Source organism: Elephantulus edwardii, unplaced genomic scaffold (assembly GCF_000299155.1).
Source record: "Elephantulus edwardii isolate Elephantulus edwardi_28Jun2011 unplaced genomic scaffold, EleEdw1.0 scaffold00121, whole genome shotgun sequence".
In the NCBI taxonomy this organism is placed as follows: domain Eukaryota; kingdom Metazoa; phylum Chordata; class Mammalia; order Macroscelidea; family Macroscelididae; genus Elephantulus; species Elephantulus edwardii.
Genome location: NW_006399871.1, coordinates 5,457,304 through 5,482,940, shown reverse-complemented (window position 1 = coordinate 5,482,940; position 25,637 = coordinate 5,457,304). Strand labels below are relative to the sequence as shown.

Here is a 25,637-nt window from a genome sequence, read left to right as displayed (position 1 = left end):
AGGCCTTGAGAGACTGGTTACTCTCTATCCCAACTCTTGGACACCCTCCCCCCCCACCCCCAGTGTTGTGAGAAAGCCCAAAACGCCCAGTGCAGTAGGCCCAAGAGAGGTAGCAAAGCTCTGAGCCGACACGAACCAGCCAGGTCTGTCAACCACAGCGAAAGCAGATTCTTTAGGTCACAACGGGCCACTGTGGCTGATGTTGTACAACAGTCCCTGCTTAATTACAGTGATTGTGGTGTTAGGTCACTGTTCTGGGCTAGAGTGTTATGTACGCAGCAACGTCCACTCTCTTTGGCCCATTCAACAGCCGATATTCCCTGGCCCTGGTGAGAGCCGGCTGGGGCTTCCCTCTCTCATCTCCCTCCCTCTGGTTACTGGAGGTCTGGGCTACAGTTACAGGATAACTGCAGCTAGTGGGTGGCTTCTACAGGAGTAAGGGTCAGGTATGAAGTGTCACAAAGGGGGCTGGGTGGTTTTTTGGTTTGTTTTTTTTTAATTGTTGCATGACATCCACTTCTGAAATGGCTTGCCTCTGGAAACTCCATGAACATGGAGAGAAAGGAACAAAGTGATACAAGTGTTCAGGTCTTTTGTTCATAGGCTTGCAATGTGTCGTCTACGACTCAGCAGCACTTAAGAACAATTTACAATGACAAGCATAGAGCTGCGTTGGCCTAGTGGATAGAAAGTTATACTACCAAGCCAAAGGTGAGTGATTTTAATCTGCAGCCCTCAGGCCTGGTTTAAATTGTTTTTTGTCAAACATTCTTCTAAATGGTATAGCACTGGTCTGTGCATTGCTGTACAGAGGTGGCTTGTGGTTGCTGTGATGCTAAACACTGTGACACTAATCTGCCAAATGCAATAATGGTTACCTATGGTGGACAGTGTTTGGTGGGGCTTTCTGACTAAAACAAGCTTGGAAGGAGGAGTGGCCTCCGGAAATTCTATGAACATGGAGAAATGACCAAAGTTATAAAAGTGTCCAGGTCTTTCATTCACAGGGTCACTATGAGTCGTCTACGACTCAATGGCACTTAACAACAAAAACAACAACATTGTTGTTGGTCAGTATTCTTCAATAAAATACAGAACTGGCTCTTGTATCTGAGTTGATGCAATGGTGATGTCTTCCATTCCTTTCCTTGTACACTGTGAAAACTGGTGGTAACGACACTCTTTCCATTTTAAAGACAAAAACACCTGCTTCACACTCTGTGTAGGATCAAATGAAAAGGGAGCAGTCATGGCCCCAAGCCCACCTTCTTGTGCCACCAACATGAGGAGAAGACAGCACCTGCTAAGCCTGCGTTGGTCACAGTGACACTGTGAACAAACAGGCTTCTGGTGACTCAGGGGGCAAGGGATCAAAGCATTTAAACACACGAAGACCCATTTTTTTTCCAATTTGTTTATTTTTTAAAAAGTGTAAGAAATGAATAAAATGTCACCTAAAAACTATCTACAACAAATAAATTATTTGCAGTTGAACAGAGCAGGTCTGCAAACCTCTCCTCAACCCTTTGCCAAGGTTACGTCCTATGAACTTAACACTGGTCCCCTCAACTCCTCTATATGCTGAGCTTTCTTTCAATGAGAGTAGAAGCAAGTGGGGGCTACCTGGGTCCTAGAAAACATTGCATCTCAGCCTGTTGTTCGGCCAGGCCACATCAAATGTCACCTGACTGGCTGCTGGTGACCCTGAAAAATTGTATATATGCAGAGCCTAGCATTTACAATGGGGGTTCAGTGGTTTAAACGATCACCTTTCATGCATTAGGCCTGAGCTCTGGTGGCCCAGAGGCAAAGACATGCAGTTGGAGGCCACCAGCTGCTCTGTGGGAGAAGGATGGGTAATCTCCACCTCTGTGATTAACTGCCTCTACGCTGGAGGGCCAGCTGTGGGTCGGTTACAACTCTCCAGTACACACCATGCATTAGTCCTGGAGTCAGCTCCTGGTCATTGTACCTCACGGGGAGCCACTCTCTGTCTATCAGAGGCCTTCCTGCTGCTGGACAGGTTTTAGTAGAGTTTCCACACTAAGATAAACCTAGGGAAAAAAAGGCCCGACACGCTACTTTTGGAAATCAGCAATGGAAAAGCCCTATCACAACGACATGATCTATAACTGATCCTGCGGATGGTTTAGAACCACTCAGAGTTTGGCTCCATTGCAGGTAGTGCTGACTGCGGGGCAGCTTGTAACAACAAGGCTTTGAAGAAAACAGGGGTTTGTTGCCCCTTTACTGTGGCACAACTTGCGTATTAACCTACCCGAGAGAGGTCTCAGGAGAACAGTAACTTGTCCTGGAGTTTTGAGCTCTGTAAAAATGGCCATGTGGAGACTGTGCAGGTAACAGTGATGTGCTGGATGGGGACCTACTACATCTTGGGGCAGAATGTAGGCGGCCGGAAGGAGCTGTGAATGAGATCAGGAAATTGGGAAAGGCAGACAACGGAGCTCTAGAGTTGGCTAGAGTGACTTCGGAGCACAACGTTTCAACCATGGGAAGGAAGCCATACCCTCCTCTGGCCCTTCCTGGAGGGAGTGTGTCCAGAGTGCAAGGGATTCTGGGTAGCACCGTCCAGTCAGTAATAGCCACGCACACCAGAAGCAGTGCTAAGGGCATTAAGAAGGAAAAAAAAAAAGAAAATGGACAAACCCTTTTCTGGAAAGAGTTCAAGAGCTGATGTGGCACACGTAACTTAGGAGATTGCACAACTTCTCTTCAGAGGCATCTTTCACTTAAACAAGTTGAAGCAGTGCGTTTCCAAGGTGGACAGCCAGGACACAGGGAAGGAAGCACGTTTGTTTTGTAGAAGTTGTTCTGCCAAGGAAAGCCTGGACTTTGGCCTGCAGAACGCAGACAAGCTATAACACAATCCTTCTCCTCCTAAGCACAGGGCTCTGACTGGGTGTGTCTCCTGAGGCACAGGCAGGTCTCCGTTGTCTAGCAAGTCTTTTGATTGAAAAAGAAAATACATATCATCAGAACACAAAAACAATCTTTAGGAAGCAGCTCGAGAGTTCAAGGCTTGATAGAGCAGTGGTCACGTGACAAATGCCTGCAGAAGCTGGTAACTGATACTTTTGAGGGTTGAGTGTAAGAAAATTCTTGAACTCCACACCAGCTTCCTGGTCTAGCTTCTCTAAATAATAAATATGGGCTGCAACTTGCCATTTCATTACAAGAAAACCACCCTGCAAGGGCAATGCTGGGAAACAGCAGACATTCAGCCTCTGGGTGGGAGGTAGGAGTGGTGAGGACCATGCTAAAATGGTGAGCCCTGTGCTTCGTCTAAAGGTGGCAGCAACTGCTTAGTGCCAACCAGTGGCTGCCAGGGGAGAATGTGAGCCCCATGGTGGCTAGATCTTCTGATCTGTATTGGAATGTAACATTTTCATGACTCTAAATGTCGGGAACTAATTCTTCAAGCACAAGCACACACGCACATGGGCAGGATCACTTTGCAGCCTCTGTTTTGAGAGTTTGAAGCAATAGGATCCTCCCAGTTCTAATCTCCAGAAGGAATAGATATGCTACTTTACATGACAAAAGGACTTTCAGATGTGGTCAAGCTGAGGATTTTGAGATGAAGATTATCTGAGGTCAGTCGAATGGACGTGAGAAGTGAATGAGGCAAGAGAGTCTGCGACAGAGTGATGTCACCTAAGAAAACCAGTCATCTTTGCTTTTTGAATATGGAAGGGACCACGAGCCAAGGAATGCCGTCTGCTCTCCCAGAAGGAGCACAATCAGCCCTGCTGTCACTCCCTTAGATTTTAGCCCAGAAGAACCTATTCCAGACTTCTGACCTCCAGAATCACAACATGACACACAGGTGTCGTTTAAGCCACCAAGTGTGTGGTAATGTGTCACTGTAGCTAATACTGGTGGCCATTTTCTGGCATATTTTTAAACATTTCGAGAGGGGGAAAAATAGTCTCCAAATTGAAAAGGCCAACTATTGATACAGCTGAGAGGGTCACAGGTGACAACACAAAGAAATTTCTCTTATTTCTAGGACCACAGGACTCGAGATGAGTTTCTGTACTGGGGTAACCGTATGCAGGCAGAGAACAAGGACATGTTGGGTCAAAGCAGGTATTACATGCGAGCGCTGTCAAAGCAAGCTCGATAGCAAATGACTCCCACTCCCAGGATGAAGCACATCTTTGTCTGGTGGTCAGTAGGATGCAGACTCCAGCTGTCTAAACCAGCCAGTACGAGCTGTCCTTAAGGCACAGAACAAGAAAAGTATGGCTATCCAGTTGACCGCTTAAATACATCCAACTAACAATGAATAATACAAGGCACAGAGTCTTTTCATCCAGGGCATCCAAATGGGAGCCAGGAGCTTAGGTAGGCCCCCCAGGAATTGGTATTGTCTGGAGAAGACCGTCGTCTAGTTGATTCCAAAACTGGATTCACAGCAACCCTGGGCTGGGTGACTCACACCCATCTCCTCTCACTACGGGCTGCTTTACTGCTCAACCTGAGCATAGAAGGACAAGGACGTGGACTGGGATGACTGTATCCAGATCCGAATGCACCTTTTCCAACATTTCATCAGAACAAGTTCACTTAGAAACTGGAAGTTGATGGTCTCCAGAATCTTCTGCTGTTCCTTCTCCTCATTTCCGGCAAGGAACACTAAGGGGCGTCTCGGTGCCCTGCTCTCAGCAAAGTATCTGATACTGGGTCCAAGTTATTCTCCTGGATCTGCTGGCTTCTGGATGTCCAGCAAGGGGATGTCTGTATTCCCGCTGGCCACGCCTCCATTGCTGGGGTGGGAGAAGGTGTACGGTTCGTTCTCAGACTCAGAAGAGAAGCAAGGAGGAGCCTCCTCTGTGGTCAGCTTTGCAGTTGGGGCCCTGGAGAATACGAGGGGCGGGGAAGGTGGGCAGTCCCCCATGGGGCCCTGGAAGGGCTGGTAGGTGTCCACCTCTGGCTGGTGGAAGGACCCGTTGGAATCTTGGAGCAGATGACCATACACCATGGTGTCATCGATGACTGCGTACACATGGGAGTCACTGTCCTTTCGTCCTTGCTGGAACTTTTTCTGCTGCTTTGGTAACTGGGTATTGATGTTGCCATTGTAGATGCCCACGACAGGGCCCTTGTTTACCTTCTTTTTCCTACTGGGAGAAAGGGAACAAGACAGAAAAGTCAGGAAGGATGTGCCCTTAGATGGGCACCATTTATACAGCCCATTGGACTCAAACTAGCATTTGTGCAGATGGCACAGGGCAGGACAACATTTCATTCTGTTGACATAAATTAGAGTTGACACAACAAGCAACTATACCTCCCATTCTTCAGGGTTCTGGCCTTTTCTTTCAGATGACCTATCATGCGTAAGTGAAATGAGTGTCCCTGGTGGACATGTAGAAACCGGCTGTCAGGTTGATTCTGGCTCACATGACCCTCCAGAACATACAAGAGCTGCCTACAGGTTTTCCAGGGCTGTGTATAATCTTCATGGAAGCAGACAATCACATCTTTCTCCTATGGAGGAGCTGGTGGTTTCAAACCACTGTGACCCCCTTGGTTAGCACCCCAAAGCTTGAAGACAGCACCACCAGCCCTCTCGAGGCCTTTACAAGGGATTAACTTTTGTCTCTAGTTTTCAGAAAACAGAGATATAATACCTGGAAGGGTGGTTAAGAGAAGGTGTTATTAACAGCAGGTTAAGCATTGTGCTGTTAACTGAAAAGTTGGCATTTCGAACCCACCAGATGCTCTACAGGAGAGAAGAGGAGGGAGTCTGTTTCTATAGACACTTAGAGCCTTGGAAACTCTATGGGCAGTTCCACTCTGTTCTACAGGGCTCAGTCTAAATGCATGGCAGTTCTAATCTACCAGCTGTTCTGCGGGAGAAAGCCGTGGGAGTAGGTTTCCATAAAGAGTATACCCTCGTTCATAGCAGTGTTATTCCCCATTGCAAATACATGGAAACAGCCCAAACATCCAACCATATCCGAATGGATAGAGAAACTGTGGCACATTAATTCACACAATGAATACTACGCAGCACTCAGTAGCAACAACTTAGAAAAATACTACATAACTTAAGAGAGACTGGAGAGCATTATGCTGAGTAAACTCACTCCATCTCATCAGGACAAACACTGCAAAAGACCATTGTAAAAATAGAAGGATCACTAGTAAAACATGTATGAGGACCGGGGGTGGGGGGAGGGAAGGAGTAGGAGTGGAGGGGTGGGGATGGGGAGAAGGAAATAGGAAGAATCTGGAGGGGACCTGAAAAGATTGAGTCCTGATGGGGAAGGTCCCATGGTGATTGATTTTATAAAACACGGTGGATGGGAGTGATTTTATAAAACACACTACATGGGAGTGATTGTTAGAAACATAATATGAATGAAGAATAGTGTGAAAAACAATGTGTACAAACTTTGTGAGAAAACCAATGTAAAATAACAATAAAAAAAAAAGATCCACCTCCGCCCCAAAATAATTATCTCCCTGAGAACTTTAGAGGAGCAGTCCTTGTCTGTCTTACAGGGTCACTAGAAGTCAGAAATGATTCAAGAGCAATGGGCTTTTGGTTTTTAAAATGTTCAAATTAGATTCCGATGGGAGATACAGGAAGACACATCATTAGCAGAGATGTCTGATGGATGACACGTTCACCTTCTTTCTTATTAGAAGTGGCTGGTGTCCTGCTCTTCTAAACCACATCAGACTCAGCATGCCTGGACCAATCTTCCCTTCTTTCCCTGTCCATTCTTTCCCAGGGACACTGCTTCACTCCTTTTAAATCAGTAATGGCTCTGAACATATAGACTGCAAAGGATAGTATGCAAGGCTTACAAGCTGTATTTCAGCTGTCAGCTTGAGTCAAGGAGAGCATTAGCAGAGGGACCCAGTGCCCTCAGCAGCAGCCTCCAACAGAGCAAAGAGCTACAGAGACAACACAATTCAGGCTGTGGGGCCAGAGCGCCTTGGAGTACCATTAGCGTTTGGTCTTTCATGCTCTCTGGTGCAGGGATGTGGATGGGCATTGGTACCTCCTGCCACAGAAAACATCCCTAAGAGCCAAGCAGCAGGGGGGGCAATTCAAATGGAGAACATTAGCTCAATTAGCAAAACGGACAGTATAATGCACAGGCCTCAGGGTTCACCAACTGTGCACAGAATGAATCCTCGTACTTTTCAGAGGCAAAAATAAATCTAGGACACTGAGCTTTTAACGATGAGCTTCTGGCTAGGATGATGGAATTCAAAGGCTGCTGTCTGATACTCAGAAGTGCATGCCGCTCTTTAAGCCTGACTTGTCCCCACCAAAACTCTTCTGCTGACTAGAGGTCAACTATTTATGTGTCTGACTCATGTTCTGTTCCACTCATACGGACTATGAGTTGAACAAAGGAGGGGCTGTGTCTTGCTCACTGCTGCATATTCAGCACGTAGCATGGTCTTTAGTGCTCAGGAAACACTCAGCATATTCTTAATAAACAAGTTCAATGTCATTGTTTCCCTTCATTCTCACCACAAAACTCATGTACCAGGTATGGAATGGGCCTTCTGCAAGTCTGTCAGTCTATCCTCCAAGATGAGGACTGAGATAGTCTTCTTCTTGTTGTTGTTGTTATGTGCCATTAAGTTGTTTGCAACTCACAACGACTGTATGTACAACAGCTCTGAACCTTGCTCTATCTTGAGCCAATTTCATTGTCTCTGATACACCTATCCCATTACCTCAGTGACTGAGTTGATTAATCTTATCCAGGATCTTCCTCTCCCTTGCACTGTCCTTCTGCCCTTCCAAGCATGATGTCCCTCTCCAAGGACCAGTCCCTCTTGACAACATGCCCAAAGTATGTGAGTGGAGTTTCAAAATCTTTGCCTCTAAGGAGTAGCCTGGTTTCCTCCTCTCCAGGATGGACCTGCTTGTTTTCTCAGCAGTCTCTGGTATATTTAATACTCTTCTCTAGCACCACAACTCAAAGGCATTGATGATTTTTCTATCATCCTTAGTCATTGTCCAGCTCTCTGAAGCACAGCAAGTAATCGTGAAAACCATGGCTTGGATCAGGAGCACCTTGGTCTCTAGACTGACTCTAGACTTAGAAACTGCTCTTTAGTACTGGGGAAAGGTCCCTGATGGAAGATTTTCCCAGTGCAATTCGTCTTTTGATTTCCCGGCTGCTGGTACCAACAGAGCCAAGCAAGGTGAAGCTGTTGACAATCTCAATCTCTTCACCATCTACCATGATATTGCCAGTTGACCTAGTGGTGAGAATCTTTATTTTCATGATGTTGAGCTTTAATCCATATTGAAGATTGCAGTCCTTGACCCTCTGCAGCAAATGCCTTAGGTCCTCCTCAGTGTCAGGAAGTAAGGTTGTGTCACCTGTATAATGCAGGTTGTTGATGAGTCTTCCTCCAATCCTGATGCCATATTCCTCTTCATAGAATCCAGCCTCCCAGATAATCTTTTCCACATATAGATAGAAAAGGTACATAGACTGAAAAGGTTGAAAACACGGAAGTAGTCTGCTGTTGTTGTTTGCCGTTGAGTTGAGCATGACTCATAGTGACCTTACGAACAAAAGGTCTGAAACCTTTCTATAACTATAGACGTTTATCAAAGTTCAGAGAGTTTCCAGAGGCATGTTGTTTAGGAAGCGGATGCCACTCCTGCTTCCAAACCATGGTTTGGAGGTAGTCTAAAACGGGATTTTCCTGATGAGGAAGCTGGGTCCTGTGTGAACCCCACTCTTTCTTGGGTACATCTTGACAAGAAAGTGTCCTCAGGGAGACGGTATCATGAAGTTTAAAAGAGATCGTTTCCCCTCAGTGTGATATTGTCTAATCCCATTTCAGAAGGAAAGCTTCTTCCTGGCTTGGCACAAGCTGAGCCATTTTCATCCGTGGAAGCGTGTCTAGACAGTCTCATGGCGGATCAGAAATTTCTCTTGTCTGCTCAGAGTCACAAGTAACAGAACATGGTAGGTGTTGTGTGTTTTGTTTGTTTGTTTTCTTTTTTGGTAACTAAATTACACTAAATTAAGGAAAATGGATTTCTTCCTTCAGTGACCTGTATCTTTAATTAGAAATTTATTTAAAATGGTTAATGTTTTTCTTTTCTCAAACAGAAGCTGCTGTCCTGAGGTGGCGAGAAGTGAGGCCTCGTCAGCTGAACTGGGCCTTCCTTCTTCTTACACGTACTCGGCTCCCTCCAGGGCTGGCTTTTTTGGTGATTATCTGGCATTTAACAAACAAGCATAACACAGCCAGTTTGTTTAAGGAAGTGGAGGAGAACAAGCTGAGATAACGCGGACTTGCTTTCCCTCTGGGTGACTGGGAGCAGTTTTAGAAGCTTGCCCTGACAGCACTGTGTGAGCATTTCCCTGCCCAGTCACACCTTCAGGGAACACGTAATGAACAAACATCCCATGACTCGCAGGGCCACAATCACACAGCAGCACAAATGTCACGTTTCCCCCTTAGACAGGGGTTTTTGTTTGCCCCTTGCTCCTTTCCTCAGAGTATAACCCTCATCTGGCAACATGATTTAACACTGATATTTGGGGGCTGAAGAAGAATCAAGAATAACTTTGTAAGTTATTACCTAACTTGGGAGGGACTGGAGAGCATTATGCTGAGTGAACTAACTCAGTCCCACAAGGATAAATATTATAGAAAACCATTATTGTGGAATGAGTACAAGGATCCAAGAGGAGTGGGAGAAGCCGGAAGCAGAGGGATGTGGATGTGCAGGGGGAAGAGGGGATTGATCATTGGGTTGCACAATTTGATGGGGGTGGTGGTGAGGGGAATTGAATTTGTTCGAATTTGTATAAGAATTTTGCAAATAAACTAGCGGGGGGGAAAGTCATCTTGGGGAGGGGAAGGGGGAAATTGTGCAACCATGAATGAATGAAAATCTAACTTTTCTGTAAACTTTTGTTACAATGACAATTAAAATAAAATAAAAAAAGAAGACAGGGACAATACTGAATGATACATCTACTTTGTGCAGCTCTGAGGAGGCATTCACTCAGCTGAAGAAAGTTCGAGAAATTCCACTTACTTCCTTTTCACACAGCAAATGGTGAGGCCGAGGGTGAACAGGAGTAAGGCTCCACCTCCCACCACTGCAATGATGATCAGAGTCAGGTCTGTGAGCAGAGACACAAAGGAGAGAGAGAAAAGGAGGTTGGTGGGCTTATGTCAAAGACAAATTCACAACTCTGTCTCCAAAGATGGCAGCCACCAATCCTTTCCCTCCCTGTACACGGATCCTGCTCCGCACTGAAGAGAAACCCGTTTTCTTCTCTCTTCATGTTGCTCTGTACAATGCAGCTATGCCTGATCTAGGCCTAGACTTTAAAACAAGTTTTGGTAGTTCTCTGAGGGGAAGTCAGCAACCCTGTAACGAATCTGACTCTGTAGAGACCATCATGTTGTGACGGGCCCAAGCTAGCCGGGTAGAGATTCCATGTGAGGGGAAAGAATACCCAACCAATAAGCCCAGCCACACCTGAGCAGCAAGACCCTCACCTGGCCTCCCCAGTATCTTGGAGCAGAGATGAGCCACCCTACTAGGCCTTGTTCAAATTCTTGACCCACATACTGATGAACACAGAAAATGGTGATTGCTTAAATGTCAGTGTAGTCTGTTATTCAGCAATAGAGAACAGCAACACATTCCCTGTACCTTCAATCGGGGATCTACCGGATCTACTCCTGGTCTATCGTGGCTGCTGTTTTCCCAACTGCCCGAGAAAAGGAAAGCAGAGGCGTATAGCAGGAGAGTTGAAAGGGAAAAGTCAGAAGTGAAGAGGTTAAGGAGAGGGTGGTTGCGTTTGTACGGTCCTTTCCCTACAACAATATAAAGGGAAAAAAAGCAAAAGTTAGAGAAGGGCCTTATGTTATGCAGCAAATCAGAATTTTTTGCTTGTTCACTAAGAAAACAAAAGAGGAAAACATGACAAAATAAATATGTGAGGAGAAAGGCCAAGCACCAGAAAGCAAGGGAATCACTCTTACTTGTGAAATTGAGTCCCACCAATTAGCTTCCTAGGGAGCTCTGGGGGTGTAGTCTGTGGTGAGTTGTGCTGACAGCTCAAAGGCCACACCTCTCTGGCAGTTCAAATCCACTAGTCGACTCACGGAAGAAAGACGGGCAATCTTCTCCCGTGTGCCTTTCGGCCTTGGAAACCCAGTGTAGGGTCAGCTAGGAATTGGTTCCAAGTTGATGGTCATGAGTGAGTGAATTCTCTTGCAACTAACCGGCTCTCCTGGGCAGACACGCAATCTTTCTAACTTCCAAACAGGGAAGGGCTTGGGGAAACACATTTTCACAACCTCCTCTGGTTCTAACGCTCTGTGAGGCTTCATGACCGTCTCTGATAAAGGTCACACAGGGCCACAGCGAGGTTTGTTCTAACACACTTAATACCCTGAGATGGGAAGAAGGCCTCTCCTCTACTTGGAAGTCTTCAGTGGCTCTTGAAACTGAGGATAAAGGCCAATTCCTCATCCTGGTGTAAGATCTATGTATGCTGAGGACATTTCATGGATTTCAGTGTTTCAGTGAGACTGAAGGGAAACAAAACACAACACAACACAACACAACACTCAGGGAAGAGGTTGGAAGAAGAACACTGTTATATTGAAAGGATTATAACCAATGTCATAAACAAAGCGGGTACAAATGGTTGGACAGAAAGCTAATATGCTTTGCAAATTTTCACCCAAGCTACAATGTTATCGTCATTTTTAGGTCCTTGTTAAGTCACTTCTGCTTCATAGTGACCCTAAGCACAACAGCATGAAACGATGCCTTGTCCGTCCTGCCCACCCCTCCCTGCCGAATAATCACTGCTGTCTTAGAACCAACTGTTGCAACAACAGAAAGTTTTAAAAAAGGGTAAGAATGATATACATCACTAATTTTCAGAGGGCATCTTTATTCCAAATGCTGATGTTGGTCTTGTCTTGATAGAATATATTCTAAGATCTAGGAAAAGAAATAATCTGATATTGAAGAGGGAGCTCTGGCGGCCTAGTGGTTAGGGAGCTGCACTGCCAACCCAAAGCTGGCACCTCTCTGGTGGTTCAAATCCACCAGGTGCTCTGAAAGAGAAAGATGGGCAATCTCCTCCCACACAATTTACAGCCACTTAAGAGTGCCGGCCAGGATCGGCAATCACTGAGGTAAACTACAGTCAACTCTGATAAGCTCAGTTCAGACCAGGACTGCCCAGCCAACCTGTGAACAATAATAAATAGTTGTTGTGAAGACACTGAGTTCTGAGGTAGTGCAACAGTTAAACACTTGAATGCCATTAAAAGGCAGGTGGTCTGAACCCACCCAGTTGCTCTGTAGGATAAAGAGATAAAGATCTAGTGAACAGTTCTCATAAAGATTTTTCATAAAAGTTTTTCTTTTGTGGTAAGAAAATCCTATGTGGTAGTTCTCTGTACTTTTGTTTTTTATTTTTATTTTATTATTTTTACGTGTACCGTCAAATCAGATCTGACTGGTACGGGAGGAGATTGCCCCTCCTTCTCCAGCAGAGCATCTGGTGGATTTGAACCATGCACCTCTGGGATTGCAGTGCAGTGTCTTGCCTCTAGGCCACCAGAGCTCCCTATAGTTCTCTGTATTATGAGGTTGGTAGGAGTTGAGAAATCACCTCAGTGGTACCTAACTAGAACAAATTCTGAGGTAGTTTCTGATGCAGCTGACTGACGCACAGGCAGTTAGGACTCAAATCCATGTTTCTGATTCCTATCCCCGGCTTCCTCCTCAGACACCCCGATTTCCCATCTACTATCATCCCTGGAAGGTCCTTACCTGTTGTTCTTGGCGAGAGTGACACCCAGAAGAGCAGGTCCAGCTGCTTGCCACTCACGGGGCTACAGTTGGAGATGTTGACCCAGAAGCTGCGATGGCGGAAGCTTGGCTTGGGGAGCACCTGGTCTTCCAGGTTGAAGACCTCCTCGGTGTGGGCCTGCTCCTCCTGGATGATCATGAACGCGCGCCCCGTCTGGCAGACCACGTTGGTTCGCTCCTTGAGGAAGGTCAGGCAGGCCACCTGGTTCTTGGGCACACTGATGTTCCAAGACACCGAGGTGAGGGGTGCGAGGCCCACCCACTTCCAGGTTGGGGTCTTCAGGTACACCTTGTTCTTTGTGTCAGGGGTTACCGTGAAAATGCTGTCCTCTGTAGGCGAGTGAAAGGAATCATACAGATGTTGTTTCATGTAATCAAAATCGAGGGGAGAAGAAAAGGTGGAGAAGACAATGGTAAATTGTCTAGATCAGTCAGAGAAGAAATGTTCTATATCTGCAGGGTCCACTTGCCACACGGGCCTACTGACTACTTGAGATGTGCCCAGTGTGACCAAGAAACGACATTTTTATATTTTGTGTAATATTAAATTTAAACAGCTGCATGTGGCAAGGGGCTGACATATTGGTTAGTGTAGAGTTAGAGATGTTCAGACTTTTTGGAAACAAAACCAACCAAACTAAACCAAGACACAAGGAAGCAAACACCAAGATGGCCTGTTGACCAAACCAGTGAGTATGGTTAATCTGCTGTGCCTGTTTTGATTGATATATATATATATATATATATATATATACACACACACACACACACACATATACACAGATACATATACACACACACACACACACACATATACACAGATACATATACATACACACACACACACACACACACACACACATATACACAGATACATATACACACACACACACACACACATATACACAGATACATATACATACACACACACACACACACACACACATATATACATATATCTATATCTCTATATCTCTGTATCTATATCTATATAAAGGGAGCTCTGGTGGCCTAGTGGTAAGAACATGCGTTGCAATCCCTAATGCACGTGGTTCGAATCCAGAGGAGAAAGACAGGCAACCTCCTCCTGTGCGATTAACTGCCTCTGAAAACCCACTGGAGGGTCAGCTAAAGGTTGGTTCTGATGTGACAGTAATCAACAACAACAGTACACATATATATACACACACGTATGTATGATTTCTGTTTCAGAGATGAAAACAACTCTTTGAGTTCTTGGAATAATTCTAGGACCACAAAGCTAAAAAAGCTTCTGCTTTGCCAATGAAAACATTCCATACCTTTAGGTAAGATAAACCCCCAACATTCCACAGGGATGTGAATGTGCTTTATTTCCAGAGATTTCCCCAGCAGGAGTTTCTCTGCTAACTCTAGAGATGTCAGGCCTGGGTTGACCCTAATCCCTTGGCCAAAGATTTTTCTCCCACCTAATCATGCCTCCAAGAATAAAAGAACAGAAGTATGGAGATTTTGGCTGATTTGAAAATGGCCTATATCTCCCTTTAGAGTAGTGAGAGAAGATCTTCACCCTGAAACCCACAGCGTCCCTTTTCAGCAGGAAGTAGCTAAGAGAATACGCCATCCCCTTTTCCTTATGAATCAGGGTGAAGTCTCTCTCAGGGAGGAGTGATAGGGAATGGCAAAGGACACACTGACAAAGAAGATTAATCAGAACTGGCTTTGACAAGCACTGTGGCATTTGGACAAGAACAAACTGGGAGGAGGGTAGAGAGACTAGTGCAACAATGAATGAATGGAAACCCAAAATCTCTGTAAATGTTTATGAAAATTAATAAAATATAGAAAAAAAAACCAAAAAACCCTATTCAACGTAAAAAAAAAAAAAAGAAAATGGCCTATATCTTAAAAAGTACCTTTGCATAAAGTGTATTGATGGCTGTGACTTTTAAAACTAACCAAGCACCTATTTTTTTAAAAAAATTTAATTATTTTTGTGTGTGGGTACCATCAAATCGGACCTGACTGGTATAAGAGGAGATTGCCCCTCCTTCTCCAGCAGAGCATCTGGTGGATTCGAACCACGTACCTCTGGAATTTCAGTGCAGCGTCTTGCCACTATGCCACCAGAGCTCCACCAAGTACCTATTTTCATGTAAATAATGCATGTATTATAGAATTTTTTGGCAAGCTACACAGCCTTTCTGTACCCCGGTTTCCTGGGTGCACGATATATGTACTTTCAAGTTAGAACCGACTCATAGCTGACCTTCCAGTAGGGACAGTAATCAGAGACAGTAAATCCCAGAGAAGGAAACTGTCTATCTTTCTCCTGTGGATCCACTGGTGGATTCGAACTGCATGCCTTTAGATTGATAGTGCAGCTCCGTACCACTAAGCCACCAGAGTTCCCCATGCGTGTTACACATACATAAAAGTTCTATGCAAAACAGCTTGTGGTAAATAGCTTAGCTGTGAACCATTCAGAGCTCCTTTCAGGAGTCGTCTGCTTCTCATGCCAGAGAGCGGGACCCTGGGTGCTCCAGGGTAAGACTCACGTCTCTCCCTGTATTCCTTCCTCTGTGTTCTCCATGGAGCAATCTAAACTGTAAACAAAGAAACCTAAAAATGCCTCCATGGGGTTTTTCATGTTAACTGTCCAGGACTCCAGATGATCTGTCTGCCACCCATTTCCACTCTGCCTGCCTCTAAAAAAAGATTTGACCCTGATTATTTTGTTCTGCTGCCTACCAACCATCACTCCCACTGTCACAAACATCTTTCTTCGTTTTAAAGCCTGGAATTTTCCATGCAAGACTAATGGGAAAGTCAGGATCAGGTTTGTGTCTGATGGAGAACCACTGGCTTCAAGAACAAAATAATTTTATAAGGTTTATTATGAAAACACAACCCCAGCCCACTCGTCACCCTGCCACATCTAGTCTTCACTCCCCAGAACAACCACATTTAAGTCTTAGCAAGTTCTTGTTAGTTGCCTACAGCCCACTTAGCTGTCACTTCTGGTGGCCTAGTCAGTAGTAGGGAGCTGTACTGCTAACCTAAAGGTGTGTGGTTCGAATCCACCAGCTGCTCTGAGAGAGAATGATGGTCAATTTACTCGTGTGTCATTTACAGCCTCTGAACACCTGCTGGAGGGTCAGCCACAGTTCTGACTCCACAGCAATGAGTTTTCTCTTAATCATGGTGATCACAATGTCTCAAGAAAATGAAGGTTCATGCAACAAAGTCTAATGAGGTAGAAAGATGGGGAGAGAGTGAAAAGACCCCTTGATGAACATGAATGTCCGTCTTAGGCTTACCTTTCAAATGTGGGATAAAGGACAAGGTCAGGCCCTGCCTGGAGACCTCTTGGCGGAAGTCTGGCTTGTAGGTGCGGAGGGTCACCGAGATGTTCTGCTTCACCTGGATCTGCTCAATGGAGCCTCCAGGGCAGAAGGAGCCAAAAAAAAGGTCCTGCCCGGGGATGTTGCTGGCCACGAGGTAGTTAAAGCTGGTGTTGCAGAATCTCTCGTTGGTGGACTGCTGCAGCTTCTGGCTGGGCACAAGTGCCAAGCTGAACCTCTCCTTCGGCACCAACAGGTTCCATGTGAATTCATACAGCTGCACAGGCAGCTGGAGGATGTTCTCCGGGACCTGGAGAAGCTGGGGCCTCTTGTAGCAGTACCAGTGGTCTGCGCAGGCTGGAAAAGGGGAGGGTTTATGGTTCCCATGCTGTCATGAGCTGAACTGTGTCCCGCCCCAAAGAGATGCATGTAATGATATAATGTGGAAGCTGCGGAATGAATCTCCCTGCTCATGAGCTGATAATCCAAACAGCTGTAAGAGGATTAAGGGTGCAGCGATGTAGGAGAATCTCCCTGGAGTGTGGCCCGCAGGACTTATCTCTCTCAAGAGAAAGAACTGCCAGGAGTGGAGCGTGTATTTTTGAACTCAGTCCCCTGTGCGAAGAGGCTAACTTCTCTACACTAGCGAAGGTCAGGATACATGCCAATTTAAGACGCTAATGGAAACACGGATGGTCCTTCAGAACAGACACAGAGAGGGGGAAACCCCCCACAGACAGAACCCTGAACCTGGACTTACAACTTCCTAACAATAGGAGAATAAACTTCTGTTAAAGCCATCCTCCTGCTTTACCCTGTGGTATCTGTGAGGATAATCAAGACTCATGGGAAGAGGAGAGGCCAGAAGAATAACCTCCCTGCCTCCCAGCCCAGGCAGGATGGACATTTGGTGCCACCCCTTCGGCTCTGCTCATCGGCTCTGTCCTGAAGTCCTGGCCTCCTTAGGCCTCTGACTTCGGTTTTCCCTTCTGATTGCACATATTTAAATGAGACCAGCTGCTGTGGATTCCGGTTTCATGTGGCGACCTAAGTGTGTAGAAACCTATGTCATAAAACTATCTGTAAGTATGGTGAGCGTTTGGTGAAGATTTAAAAAGAATGTATTTGGGAGAGGGGGAGTTCTTTTGGTTATTATATCTTCTTTTCTACTTTTCAATTTAATATATAATAAGACTAACATATATGTTGAAAGCAGAGGCAAATTTGGGAATGTCATGTATATGTATGTGTGTGTGTGTATTTCTAAATACTTTCTCTCCCTTCTTCCTTTCTATAGTATCAATAAACCATTTTTGCATATAGCAAACCATTTTCCAATTCAACATTTTTTACATGTAAAAACTGATGATACTCATTTGTTGGATAAAAATCACTTTTCTCTTTTCCCCAATTGTTCTGTTACCATTCTCAAAGGATACCAAGGTCTCAAAGGCTTATTATTCTAAAGAAGACCTCTAGGCCTTTCTTCCAAGGTCTGGGTGGATTCAAACCTCTAGCCTTTAAGTTAACAAAGCAGTACATCACCCGCACTACCCAGAGACTCCTTTTGTATTCTTACTCTCAACTAAACAGGCAGACAGATTTGTGAGAAGTACTTAAGGCTGACTTTTCCCCTTCCTTTCTGCTGCATTTTATCCTCAGTGTTCCTGTGCCCTGAATGCTAATAGTTACAGGTTCCAGGAGTCAGTTTTTATACCCAGACACGCTGGCTGGTGCCCCAGTCTGTGGGGAGGCAGTTCAGTTTGGTGGTTAGAACAGTAAGTAGTGTTAGGGTATCTTAAGTGACATTTCAGCCCTGCCCCTTCCTACCCAGATGACCTCAGGCAGGCTGCTTTGTCTCCTGCAGCCACAGCTCCTGTACCTGTTGTGATTCTATGAGTGCTATTATCAGAAAACATGCATGTAGGTGGTCCAGCAGGGTGGTATATGCTGATTTTACTGCCTTTCACTTATCAAACATTCATTAGACGATGAGCACATCTCTAGTGCTGCTGGGGGCTAAAGGGATAAAATTGGAGTTAGTCTACACTTTCACCCTCAAGGACTTCAATTTCATGTGAGAGACTACGAGTGGGCAGCCAGTGTAGAAGCCTGGGCATGCGGATGGCAGGGGTGGGGAGGTAAGGATCCTACAAGATTGTTTCTGGAAGGGGAGCAGAGGAAGGAAGCGTGGGAATGGGAGGGCCTGGCCTGGGAAACTTGGTACTTCTGAAGGATGCACACTCCCACTGGGCTTCCAGGCCTGGGAGGGGGCATGTCTTCACCCTGCTCTTTCTGTCTCTTGTTTTCCTTGACCATGAGCAAATCAGGTGGACATTTCTATAACCACCTAGTAAACCCCTTCGAGGAGATGGAACCTCCCTCAGCCCAGGGCAGAAAATGTACTACCAGGACCTACTTATGGTTTTCTCTACTGGGACCTACTTATGGTTTTCTCTGCCTTCATCCGCAGGCGGGTCAGGTTGCTACAGAGGAAAGAGATCTTGTACTTGGAGCCGGAAGTCAGGGTCAAGTTGCTGCTGCAGTTCCAAGAATCCAGGCACACGAAGCAGCCAGAGCTCTGGCTTTGTCTGTCCGGCCGCAGCTCAAAGGTGAGTGACATGGTTTGCTCACCACTCAGGTCAACCAGGTAAGTCTTATCTGCAACAAATAAAACATGGGCTGTGAAGACTAGGTTAGCAGGAACCACCCGAAACAGCAAAAATGAGCAAAATACGTCCCCTGGGCCATGCCTGAGGATGGTTTTATTGTCGAGGCCAGAGGACCATAACTTTGGTTAACCGTGGTTAATGCACTAACTGAAAGGCTGAAATTTTGGTTCTACCTGAATGCAGCGCGGAAAACTCTGTGAAGCAGAGCTATGCATTCTGGGGTATGGTCGATGTGAGTCAAACACAGACACAACAGCAATGGTTTTGGTACTTTGTTTTGTTTTTAAGAAATTATTAACTGTAAAAGCAATTTAAAAGAAAAAAAAAACACCTAGGATGCATTTCTACCAATCAAATTTAGCTGCTTTAATGACTTTCTATTAATTTCAAGTCCTTGTAATAGTTCCCTAAGCAGTTCTGCTGGTGTGGTGTGTTACATGTTGAGCTGCCAACAATAAAGTCAGTGGTTTGAGTTCGTCAGCCTCTCTGAGGGAGAATGAGGGATAATCTCTTCCAATAGAATTTACAGCTTGGAAACCTGCTAGAAGGTCGCTATGAGACAAGACCAATGCAATGGCAGTGATGTTCTATGTTTCCATTTTTAAATTTGTTTCCCAAGATTTTCATAAAAAAGTACCACAAAACAGGTGGCTTAAAACAACAAGAATTCATTCTCTCAGTTCTGGCAGCTAGAAGTCTGAAACCAAGATGTTGCCAGCCACGAAGTCTCAGAAGATTCTGGGGGAGGAATCCTTCTCTCCTTTTCCAGCTTCTGGTGGTTCTGTGAGTTCCTAACTCCAAGCTCTGTCTCCATCCCCTCATGGTGGCCTTTATTCTGCATGTCTTTTCTTCTGTTTATTAGAGTGTCACTCACACTGGATGGGAACACATCTTACTTTAGCCTGACCTCATGTCAACTGATGACATCTTCAAAGGCCCCACTTGCAAATAGTCATAGACACAGGTCCTAAGGGTCAGGCTCTCAATATGTTCTTTGGCAGATGCATTTCAATCCATAGCACTTGTGTGTGTGTGTGTGTGTGTGAGAGAGAGAGAGAGAGAGAAAGAGAGATGGCACTTGTGTGTGAGATAGATAGGATAGATAGATAGATAGATAGTGTTTAAAACAAAATGTAAGAATGGTTGAATGTAAAACTCATTTGTTTGATAAGCTTTCATTCAAATCACATTTTTCTTTTTTTTTTAAAAAAAGATAGGAGCTTAGGATAAACTCTGGTGTTAGGCTGGAATTCAGTTACCAGTACGAACACATTGCTTTTAATACTGTGGTTATGTGCCACTGAGTGGGTTTTCAGAGGCTGTAAATCACACAGGAGGAGCCGGCCTATCTTTCTCCATTAGAGTAGCCAATGAATTAAACTACTTGTATTTGATGTGACAACTCATTACCTGCAAGGCCAGCATCACTCCCTGTATTGTTATGTGCTATGGAGTTGGAACCAACTCATAGCTGACCCTCCAGTAGGTTTTCACAGGCTGTAAATCACACAGGAGGAGAAGACTCATTTTTCTCCTGGAGCAGCTGGTAGACTCACACTGCCTATCTTTGGATTGGCAGTTCAGGTCTTTACCACTAGATGCATGCATATTTTTACCTACAAGGACACATCCACTCACCTTTGTCCTGATTCATAGTGTCACTGCTTGGTTTCCAGGTTGTAAATTTTTATGGGAGATTTCTCATATTTCTCCAGAGGAATAATAATAGCTGGTGAATTAGAACCACTGACATACCCATCAAGAAACCCAATACATTACAAACTATGCCATCAAGGCCCCTTAGAAATGTAGTGCATACAAAGTTGTAGACTCTGCTTATATATAAAATTGCATACTTGGTTTTTTAGTCTACGCACTTTGTTTCTTTACTACATATTTTTCATGTTCAGTAATCTGTTCAGTAACCTTTTGAGAATATTAAGTTATTTTAATGGATGCATAATATTCAACCTCGTAAGTTTTACCATCATTTATTTACATACTCTCCCACAATGAACAGTAATTAACAATACTGAACAGTATTAGTGTGAAGATAGAAGACTAGATTCAGAACACAAGATAGGGTCATAAATATTATGATTTAGTCCCTAATAAGCATTCTATTTTAAATCAGTGAGGGGGGAGGAAACTATTTTATAGACTGGGCTAGAAGAACTCACAGTCTCATTAATAAAAAACCTAAAATTAGATTGCTACCTCACAGCAGACTCCACAACAGAAACGGAGAATTTCCTTCCAAATGTGGAACAGTCATAAAAGATAAAAAAACCCCAAACCAACACAAACACGAAAATCAATAAATGGAGCATCTGACAGTAAGAGGTATATGTAAAGTCAAAGGACAAGGGATATGTTAGGAGAAAATACCTGCACATATAAAGCAAATAAAAATTTTCCTATTTCAAATATCTTATTTTTCCTGCAAAGAGCATGTCCATGCAAATAACACACATAAACATACAATAGGCGGGAATGATGACATTATATAAACATACCTCTTGACATTTCCAGAAGTGAATTTCAGTCTCATTGAAGAGACTAAAGAGATTACTTTTGATCATACTTGTAAAATAAAAGTATACATATTTATATGGCACTGGTGGCCTAGTGGGTAAGGAGCTATGCCTCCATATCAAAGGCACAGAGTTTGAATCCATCAGTGTTCCAGTAGAGGAAGGACAATCAACTCCCATGTGATTTGTTGCTGTTGTTATGTTTTGTCAAGTCTCCTGAAACTCATAGCGACCCTATGTACAACAGCCCTAAACCCTGCTCTATCCTGTGCCAATCTTACTGTCTCTGATACACCTACCCCCATTACCCCAGTCACTAAATGAATCCATCTCATCGAGAGTCTTCCTCTCTTGTGCTGTCCCTCCACCCTCCCAAGTATGATGTCCCTCTTCAAGGACTGATTCTACCTTGCAACATGTTCAAAATATGTCAGACGAAGCTACAGAATCCTTGCCTCCAGGGAGCATCCTGGTTTTGCACTCTCAAGGTTGAACCTGTTTTTTCTCCTAGCAGTTCATGGTATATTCAATACTCTTCTCCAGCACCATAGCTCAAAGGCATCAATTCTCCTTCAATCATCCCATGTGATTTACCACCTCTGAAAACCCACTGGAAGGTCAGTTATGGGTTGATGGTATAGACACAGCTATTTGTATAGTTAAGGTATGGTATTGAGTTTAGTCCACAAAACCCAAACCTACAGTTGTTGAGTCAGTTCTGATGTATGGTGAGCTCCATTGAGTTTCTGAGGCTATAAATCATTACAAGATGAGACTGTCTTATCTTTTTTCTATGGAGTGGCTGGTGAATTCGATCTGCTGGCCTTTTGGTTAGCAGCCCTATACATTATACGCTGGAATTGATGGAATATCAATTGATGTATTTCTACAAACAGATGCTGCCCTGTATGTGCTCACCAGGCTGTGCTAAGAAATCTACAGGACAACAACCTGGCCAACTGATTGGAAGAGATCTATATTTATTCCCATTCCAAAGACAGATGACCTGACAGAGTGTGGAAATCAGCGTAGAATATCACATGCAAGCAAAATACTGCTGAAGATTATCCAAAACCAACTTGAACAGTACATTGGCAGAGAACTACTAGAAATACAAGCTGGGTTTAGAAGAGGTCGTGGCACTAGAGACATTATTGTCAGTGTCAGATGGATCTTGCAGAGAGCAAAGAGTACCAGAAAGAAAAATGTCTGTGTTTCATTGACTATGCGGAGGCATTTGACTGTGTGGCTCACAACAAACTGTGGTTAAACTTGAGGAGCCATTTGTTAGTGGACATGAGATGGTTTTGTGGTCTTATAATCTGTATTTCCTGTATAACTGTATTACTGTATAATATAACTGGGGGAAAAAAATCTCTCCAAAACAAAAACAAATATAACTGGAGCGCTAGTGGTGTAGTCTGTAGGAAGCTGCTCTGCTAATTTAAAGGTGGTATTTCTCTACTCGTTTGAATCCATTAACTGTTCTGAGAAAGATGGGAAATTTCCTTCCATGTGATTCACAGTTTCTGAGACCAGCTAATGGGTCACTTATGAGTTGGTTTTGACTCCACAGTGATGAGCTGGAGGGGTTTTTTATTATATAGCCAGTGGTACTGTTGAGACATCCAATAGTGGAGTTAGAACAGAGAGTATAGTTTGTTGAAAAACAAAACAAAACAAAATAAAACAAAACAAAACAAAACAATCTTGGTTCTGGAATGAGATCAGAACCATCACCAGCTCTGAAATAGCTCACTTGGTTACCACTTTATGCTTTATGCTTTATGCCACTATATGTGCCTTTTTTCCACACTGCTTGTGGTTGGGACTCAGAATAGCTTGAGGGTGGTTGTTGTTGTGTGCTGTCGAGTTGCTTGTGAAACATAACAACCCTATGCACAACAGCTCTGAACCCTGTCCTATCCTGAGCCATTCTCACTATCTCCGACACACCCAACCCCATTGGCCCAGTCACTGAGTCAATCCATCTCACCCAGAGTCTTCCTTTCCTGTGTTGTCCCCCCACCCTTTCACACATGATGTCCTTCTTTAAGGACTGGTCCCTCCTGGCCACGTGCCCAAAGTATATGAGACGGAACTTAAAAATCCTTGCTTCCAGAGAGCAAGTTGGTTTCATCCTCTCCAGGATAGATCTGTTCCCTTGCTGCCTAAGGAATGCTGTTCTATATCCAGCAGGGTGCTGCAAAGATAACTATCAATTAGTAATGTCCCTAGGGTGCTCTGGTGGCCAAGTGGATAAAGAGTTGCACTGCCAGCCAAAAGGTATGCAGTTCAAATCCACAAGCGGCTCCAGGGGAGAAAGATAGATAATATCCTCCCAAACAATTTACTAACCTGCCAGAGGGTCAGTTATGGGTCAGTTCTGACTCACTGGCAATTAGTTTTAGTCAATGTCCTTAAATTACCCAAAGGCAACACTGATTTTTGCTCAGGATCTACCACGTCCTTTGCTGTCAGTGTAGCTATTCGCATTTGCTGCTGGGAATGGGGAGCCACAGAGTGGTTCATCCTCACGGCCCATGCATACTCAGCCCATAAAAGGGTCAATCTAGGGAGCTCTGGTGGCCTAGTGGCAAGAAGCTGCACTGTAATCCCAGAGGTGCACAGCTCGAATCCATCAGATGCTCTGCTGGAGAAGGAGGGGCAATCTCCTCCTGTCCCAGTCGGATCTGATTTGGCAGTACACACAAAAAAAGAATAAAAAAAATTTTTTTAAACAAACAGCCAATCTGTGACTTGGACACCAAGTTTCCTACCTCGAAGGAATTCCTATATCCTCTCCACAACACTGAGATGCCATTGTATAAAAAAATTATTTGAGGCTGAGGTTTAAAAAGACCAGTTTCTGAGAGGAAGCTATAGGAACTAAGTTATGGACTGAAGTGTCAATAAAGCCCCTCATCGTTTTTATACTATATATAAGCACAGGTTTCTTACTTTTCAAGAAATAATAAGTGGGTTGCATAGGAATAAGTCAGAAGACACAATATAAACCAACTCTGGAAGGGAAAAGATAAAACTCAGAGAATGAGTTACAGAATTAAAAAGAAATATTTACAAACAAAACTCAAACTACTAGTTCAGGGCTCCAGTTAACTTCTGGGACTTTCAGATGCTGGATAAGAAACAACGGCTTCCACAATGGGGGTTTACCCAGAGCTATCACTACAAGCAGCTGGGTTAACAGGTTGAAACTTCATTTATATATAGGTCAGCCAGGTAACATCAAAACCCCCAGGGTATGACATGACTGGAGGGTCTGGAATGCTCAGAGCAAGGAAATCTATCTTCCAAAAGCTGGAGGAGGTTACACAGCTCAGAGGATGACATTCACTAATGAAGATAGTATCAAAAGAGTCAAAATCGTTACTGCGGCGTCAGAATGAACTCATAACTGACTCTCTAGTTTTCAAAGGCTGTAAACTGCACAGGAGGAGTTTGCCCATCTTTCTCACACAGAGCAGCTCGTGGATTCAGATCATCTGCCTGTGGACTGACAGTGCAACTCCTTACACACTGGGCCACCAGAGTGCTCTTACGAAGGCGATAAAGGCAGGCAGAATATTACTCAGGAGCCCTGTTGGTACAGTGGTTACGTTCTGGGCTGCTAACTAAAAGGCTGATGGTTCAAATCCACCAGTCCCCTCCCCCCGATGGGATAAAGGTGAGACAGTCTGTTTTGTATGGATTTACAGCCTTGGAAACTATGGATCAGCCCTACAACCGACTCCACAACAGTGGATGGAATGCGACTAACTCATTTAATAGTTACTAGCAGAGCAGCGTGAATCTTTTAGAAATCCCATCCTATAAAGGGAAACAGGCTGTGTGGAACAAATAACGGGATCTTGCTCTTCCTCTGTGTGTATATGTATATGCATGTGTGTCTAGTATTAAATTCTAACGGGATCAAAATTATTTTTCTCTTTCCAGGAAATAAAGTGGTAATAATATCAAGTATAATGTGGTAATACTGTACTAGCCAAAAAGGAAATAAGGGAGTGCATTATGAAGCACTCAATAAAAATGATATCGTTTTATCAGAGGTGAACACAAACCAAGCTAGTGCATTGTCGACTGTGTACACAAACCAATGCTAGGGACTGTCAACTGTGTACACGAACCAATGCTAGGGACTGTCGACTGTGTACACGAACCAATGCTAGGGACTGTCGACTGTGTACACGAACCAATGCTAGGGACT

The 25,637-nt window shown here is 44.4% G+C and overlaps 1 protein-coding gene across 1 annotated transcript in view; it reads right to left on the bottom strand.

Moving 5' to 3' along the window:
• Nucleotides 1-4,714: 4,714 nt before the first annotated feature.
• The window catches only part of CDCP1 (CUB domain containing protein 1), a 31,121-nt gene continuing 10,198 nt past the window's right edge, over nucleotides 4,715-25,637 (bottom strand). Inside the window, exons 4-8 of the mRNA XM_006893050.1 lie at nucleotides 18,649-18,864; nucleotides 16,180-16,560; nucleotides 12,842-13,210; nucleotides 10,070-10,157; nucleotides 4,715-5,144 (exon numbers count right to left, since the gene is read on the bottom strand). Of these exons, the coding sequence (XP_006893112.1) occupies nucleotides 4,715-5,144; nucleotides 10,070-10,157; nucleotides 12,842-13,210; nucleotides 16,180-16,560; nucleotides 18,649-18,864 (1,484 nt within the window). The remainder of the gene's footprint in view (nucleotides 5,145-10,069; nucleotides 10,158-12,841; nucleotides 13,211-16,179; nucleotides 16,561-18,648; nucleotides 18,865-25,637) is intronic.